The 6,789-nt window shown below is 44.6% G+C and overlaps 1 protein-coding gene across 1 annotated transcript; it reads right to left on the reverse strand.

The window, feature by feature from the left end:
• Window positions 1-1,883: 1,883 nt before the first annotated feature.
• Window positions 1,884-3,971, reverse strand: LOC149191925 (uncharacterized). Its single transcript, XM_089406779.1, has 2 exons — window positions 3,534-3,971; window positions 1,884-2,006 (listed from the first exon to the last, which is right to left on the reverse strand). The coding sequence occupies exons 1-2, from the start codon at window positions 3,969-3,971 to the stop codon at window positions 1,884-1,886; spliced, it is 561 nt and encodes a 186-aa protein (XP_089262905.1).
• Between the last annotated feature and the right edge of the window lie 2,818 nt (window positions 3,972-6,789).

Below are 6,789 nucleotides of genomic sequence, written 5' to 3' on the forward strand. Positions count from 1 at the left end.
CTCCTTTAGGGTCAGAACCTGCATCCGAACCAGTGGCTACAGATCTCTGATTACCTTCTTCGTCTTTGTGGAATCCTCCTCAATATGATCAACTTGGTCCTGAATGGCGTCAATCTGATCGTTGATCTGCTGTAGTTGGGCAGGGTCTGTACAATACTTTGTGTTGGAAAATAGGGTTTGTATTTTCTCTCTCATTAGATAGACTGAGTTACTCTTTAGCGCCAGGCTTCCTGTCCAGTCATGGACTTTGTTCATTAGAGCATAGCTATCGGTGAGGGCGTCTGCTAAGGCTTGTTTCTTTGCTTCTCCTTCGACAATTTTTCCCTCGACCGTTCTCGTGTAGATCTCCACTGGGTCTGGTAGTGTGGACCTCATCGTCTCCAGCTTCTTCTTCATGTCATTATTGGTAGCTAACAGGTTCGAGCATACATTCTGGATGTGATCACAACATTTTACTAGCGTGCATGTCCTGATGTCTGCCAACGCCTCTATGTTTGCCTCAATGATTGCTGGCCACAATGTCTGGAACCACTGCGTGATTTGATCAACCTAGGCTAGAAAATTTGAATTTGCTTGTCACAGGTGATCATGCTCTTCCGTTACTTCCTGCAACTACCTTTCTTGTTGTTCATGTTCCATGGCCAAATCCTCATGGATCCTTTCGGCCTTGTGCGCTGCTTGCTGTATAAATGAAAATAACTGGGCTGATGACCAGTGATGGAGTGTGTCAACCTGCATTGTATTGGGTTCAGGGAACTATTGTTGGATGGGTAGGCCATTGGTGATGGATTTTTCAAAGTGGGATGCGGGAAAATGAGCTTGCTGTGACTGCGAAGTGAATTGTGGAGTGGGTGGAATGATGCTAGGGTTTGGGACTACTCTGAACTTTATAGGGAAAGGTGGCAGGCACGGTTCAATCCTTACTTCCTACATAATAGTATCTAGGCTTCCCCCTTATGGTGGGTCTGACCCAAGCATTGGTGATGTAAGTGATGTTGGTTACGTTCCATTGGTAGGATTGGTGCCCTCTGTCCGCCCAGCTAATTGAACTTCCGTTTCCATAGTCATCTTTTGCCGACCTACCAGGAGGGTCTCTGACAAGGTTGCGGAGGTGGAGGCTATGTGTGGGGAAGAATTCCATGACTGAGGTAAAGCGGTGGAAATTGAGGGGATCTCCTCAACTATGGGGGCTGTGAAGACCGAAAGCTCGGTCTCGTCAGTAAGGTCGACAATCGGGGCTGGTGCAACAGTTTTTGGCTTTTTGGCAGCCAGACTGTAGACAACTTGTTTTTTCTTTGGCTTGGGGACCGTTGGCTGGGAGGGAGCCTGAGCTATTGCAGTGGGGAGTTTCATGGCTAGCGGGTTGTTATAATAGGAGAAAACATGGTAGAGCCCTAATATTGGGTAGTGTAATTGCTCTCACCTGATTCGAAACTGGCAATTTTCTGTTTGAGTTCGAACATCTTCTCCTCCATCTGAAGCACCATTGGTTGGATTTCATCATTAGATGACTGCTTCCTACTCCTCTCTGCCACATATCCCCCTTGCGCCTGTTGCTTCAAGGCTCCAAAAATATAGTTCGATTTCCCGTCTGTGATTTCGTAGACCATTCCCGGCCATGATCCCACCTCTTTGTGCAGCGCTTCTACCGTTAGTACAAACCTTTGTGGCCTCATCTTAAATGTCTCTGGATGGACATACTACGGCCTCAAGTAGGTGTGCGCATGTGAGGCACCGAACCAGAGCTCTTTTGAGAATTCACAGTAGAGTCTTTGGTATCCTCTCCGTCAACCTTATGGTCGCCAACATCTGCTCGTACCAATCCTTGAAACTTATTTCATTTATCTCCTTCATGTTGGGGGTCTCCTGATGCCCTTCATGGGTCATAACAGAGTGCTATTCATTGGCCTTCGACGATGGTCACCAATTCCCTCTCCTTCGGTGGCCTCCACTTCCACATTGCCAACGAGATCAAAATGTACCCAAACACGAAACTGATACCCAGCCTGTACACATCTTCACAAGCTTCAAATAGCTCATTGAGAACAAATGTGGGCCAGTTCAGTACCTCTCCCCAGCAACAATCTTCTGCCACCAAAATGGTGTCCAACGTGCATTCATTCTTCGTAATGTGACGCATTGTTTTGCCTGCTATGAGGTAGCAGGCAAACTTGATGTTGTCCTTGTTGATTATATCCATCTTCTCTTCTCTCCACCTTGCTCAGTACCATATCTGGCATAGATATTATCCTCATAATGCTTCTTGGCTCTCTTAGCCCCTATCTAGATGTTGAGCTAACTGCATTCCCTCCCGCCGACAACCCTGCTAGTTGACTAATATCCTCCACATGGATGGTTTACTCCTTGTCCAACCACAATGATCCTTCGTGCATCTTGCTCGCCAAAAGTTTGGTACACTGCATTGTAGCAAACTGGGTGTTGAACATAGGTAAACTCCTCAAATGGAGTAACGTCGATCGTTGTAGCCCTTTAAACTCCTCCCTGACCCTGGAGGTCTTGATGCCATCCTCCTTCTGGAAATCCTGCACATAAATTTCTCTTTTCATGGCTCGGAACTAGAAATAGTCTATAAAATCATTGTCGACCAAATTAGCCTTGTCATATTTGCCATACAGGTTATCAACCACTGCAATTCTTTCATCTAATGTGTCCCGTGGGACGGATACAATTCATTTCGCCATCTCCTTTCGATTGTGATAAACAATTTGAACCTGAGGTTTCCTGCTTCTCTATCTCTGCAACTGTTCTTCAGAGCAGCCCTGTAATTCTTCTGCTATCTACGATTGAAGTTCTGGAATGCCATTCATTATCCTACGAATTTAAGTAGCCGTGCCTTACACAACGTTTCCTGACTGACTGGACCTTATCAACTAATTACTCCGGCAACTTTCCCATGTGTTCTAGCTATACGTTGTCGTCATTAGCCGACCTGCACATGACAACCATGATGTGGATTGGGAAAGTACAGAGTGGGTTGCATGGAATATTTATTTTTTCATGATGGGGTTATTTGTTAACTAATTTTTTACTTAATGGGAAAATATTTTACGGCTCCTAATCTGATAGTTTCGTTATTGGTTATTTAATATGGAAATGACTATCGGTACAATGAAAAGGACAAGTACATCGTGCGATCATAATGTTTGGAAAAAGTGCATGCCTACGTGTACCTTACTGATGGGGATTACGTGTGTGACTACTAACTCTACCTCTTCTTTCACCCCCCAACCACAAATGGGTTGCGGCATGCTAAAGCTGCTATCACAACCTTATTTTCCTTCCGCTCATTTTTATGACGTGACTAGACTGAACCTAGTGTTTTTTTTATTGAATTAGGCTTTACAGAAGGGCTTCAGGCATGTGCCATTCACCCATCCATGTAGTAGGACTCCATCTAGTTGTGCGAGCCTTAGTACTCCAGAATATTTTATTTCTGTGACTATAAATGGGCCTAACCAGTGCATCCGTAGTTTCCCTGGGAACTTCTGGAACTTGTTGTCATATAGGAGTACCTGTTCCCCTATTTCAAAAGACTTCTTCCTGATATGCCTATCATGCCAAGATTTTTTCCTTCTCTGCTCCACTAACTGATGAAACTCAGCCAAGAAGCGGGTTTTGTCAAGTTCCAACAGTTGACCCAGTCTGTCCCGCAAGGCTATGTTGTTCGTCATTCCTGTGGCTTCAGATATGAACATACTTGGTAATATAAATTCCACTGGAACCACAACTTCCCTTCCATATACTAGCTGAAATAGAGTTTTCTTATGAAGTCTCTTTACTGTTGTCTTGTACGCCCATAGAGTTACGGGTATTCTTTCATCCCAGTAATCCCTATTGGCCGACACAACCTTTGTTAGCCTTTTCTCCAGGATTTTGTTGAACGCTTCCACTGCGTTGTTGGCTTGTGGGTGATAGGGGCTACTCTTGTTATGCTGAATCATGAAGGCCATCAACAGAGTCTCAATGGTTTCATTGAGATAGTGCATTCCCTGGTTGTTTGTGAGGCTCCTCGGGCATCCAAACCTTGAGACTATGTTCTCGAAAAGAAACCGTGCAACTGTTTCCGCTGTACAGTGTTTGACGGCTACTGCTTCTGCCCACTGGGTGAGGTATTCTATTGTTGTTATTATGTATCTCGTTCACGAGTGCCTCACCAGTGGTGTAATGGGTCCAATGAAATATACCACCCATTTATCAAAGATTTTCACTATGTGGACAGGGTGTATGGGTAGCTCATCCCATCGCGAGGGCTTTCCGACCCTTTGACAGACGTCACAAGTCTTAACAAATTCTTTAGAATCTTTATGAATAATTGGCCACCAGAGTCTTGCATGTAGTATATTTCTTGTGGTGGATTTACCTCCCACATGGCCTCCTACAACCCCCATGTGGCATTCCCATAACACATCATTTCTTTCATGCTGGAGGAAGCAACGCCTCAATATTTGATCTAAGCCCATCTTGTAGAGATGTCCTGCGATCATCTCGTAAGCTACTGCCCTTACTACCAAGTGTCATCTTTGTGCTACCATATATCCTTCTGGGCACTGATCTATTGTTAATAATGTGGCGATCTCCTCTAGGTGGTATGGGATTGCCTCTATTCTGAATAAGATGGTGTCGGGCAATCGACCATCCGCTGCTTCTTCATTCTCCCCTGTCTCCAGTCATGAGAGGTGGTCTGGTCCCACATTCAGTCTACCGAGTTTTATAACTACCTTGAAAGTGAATTCCTGGAACAACAAAAACCATCGGCATATTCGTGAGAGTGGTCTAGTCTCACATTTAGCTTGTTGGGTTTTATGACCACCTTGAAAGTGAATTCCTGGAACAACAACAACCATCGACATATTCTCCCTTCTAGTACTGGCTTGTTTACCAAGTATTTGAGCATTAAATGGTCTGTAAATAATTTGAATGGTGCACCCAATAAATAATTCTAGAACTTTTGGAGAGAATAAACCATTTCCATGGCTTCTATTTCGGTTGTTGTGTAGTTTCTCTCCGCAGTTGACAACTTTTTGCTAGCATAGTACATTGGGTCATCCACATTCTTCTCCCGTGGCTGCGCTAAGACCGCTCCCAGCACTATACCCGACGTGTCGATGTGCACATGGAACATTGATCCAGGTGGATATTGGTGGCCACCCGCTAATTCCACTTGGATCCCCTCTAATGCTTCTTACAGTTTTTTTCAATTTCCTTAATTATAGCACAATTTACTATTTTTAGCAGTTTTTCGGGTCCTAAACTTCCGGAGCCGTTTTGATGCCATAAACGACGTTTTTTGGGAAATCTACCGCCAGCAATTTTTCTATCTAAAAATCATCTTTTCCGTCGTATTCCTTGAAGAGATCTTTCCAATGGGCTATCATGCACGTCAAATGGAGATAGTACGACCAATTCGCGACCCCGGGAAGTTGATGTAGCAACTTACCCAAAAACGGGGCCCACAATTTGGCGTTTCATCTTCTAGGGTTAGGTTTTGGAATGTGAAGGGTTTTCCATTGTTTCTCAACAATAAATAGGCCCTCGAGCCTCATTGTAAGACAGTTCAGAGGCATGTAGCCACCACATCTCTTCTCAGAGATAAGCTACCATCGCCCTAGCTGGTTTATTTCCATTTCTGTTTGTAAGCATATTTCAGTATTTTACAGTAATGAAATGAGGTATTATTTCCACTGCATATCTGTCTTTATGGTTATCTCTGTATTTTATTGCGTTCCTATTTAAATCTGGATCAGTGGTATCAGAGCGGTCTACTTTTCTTCTCTGTTTTTCTTTGCATGTCCCCAACGAGGTCGGGATATAAGGAGTTAGGGCTTGAACTGGTCGAACCTTTGCAAGACCAGCCTCGCAAATCCCGACGGCCTCCCATGGCGGATGAAAAGAAAGACGAGGGGGCAGGAGATCCTATCAAAATCTTACTCGAAGAAGCCCTCGAGCGACAAAGGAATGCGATGATGGATAACTTTTCCCAAATCCTTCAGCGGCTACCCAGGGGTGACGCATCGGCTTCCAACAACAACTCTGGAAATGCCACACCATTTAAGGTACAAGTTAATTTTGAAATCCCCATATTCGAGGGTCAGATAGACGCAGATGCCATCGATAAATGGTTAAATGTGCTAGAGGGTTATTTTTCTGTTCATGATTTTTCCAATCGGGAAAAGATTATTTTTGCTCTTCTCAAAGCAGCCCCCCACGTCAAGGATTGGTGGGAAACCTACTTCGAGCAGAAGGATGAAAGTACAGGCTCACTATTTTCAGTCGCACCGACTTTGGATTCATTCCGAGATGCCATCAAGGAGCAGTACTACCCTGTCAGAAGCTATGAGGATCAATACATAAAGTGGACCACGCTACGATAGGGAAGGGACCAAGACATACCAGAGTTTACCAATATTTTCCATACCCTTCGCACAAAGTTGGGTATCAAGGATACAGAGCAGCATTTGGTACTCAAATATCGTGGCTGCCTGCAAAAGTACATCCAAGAAGAAATAGAATTCCTGAACATCTCCTCACTCGGCATGGCATACCGATATGCCGTCAAGGTCGAGAAAAATTTTAAACAGAAGAAGCGAGCCTTTGGGTCTGCGAATCCGAAACAAGGGAAAGGTGACCCCAAACCACAAAACAAAGGACAAAGCCAAGGCGGGGCAGCCCAAGACAACCCGCCAAAGTTGCAAGCAAAGAACAGCGCTGCGAAGCCGAAAAAGGACACCATAAAGTGGTGTGAGTTCCATAAGAGCTCCACTCACAACA

This window comes from Pinus tabuliformis, chromosome 2_2, assembly GCF_031772625.1.
Source record: "Pinus tabuliformis cultivar Carrire ecotype Pingquan chromosome 2_2, CPIR1, whole genome shotgun sequence".
Lineage (NCBI taxonomy): Eukaryota > Viridiplantae > Streptophyta > Pinopsida > Pinales > Pinaceae > Pinus > Pinus tabuliformis.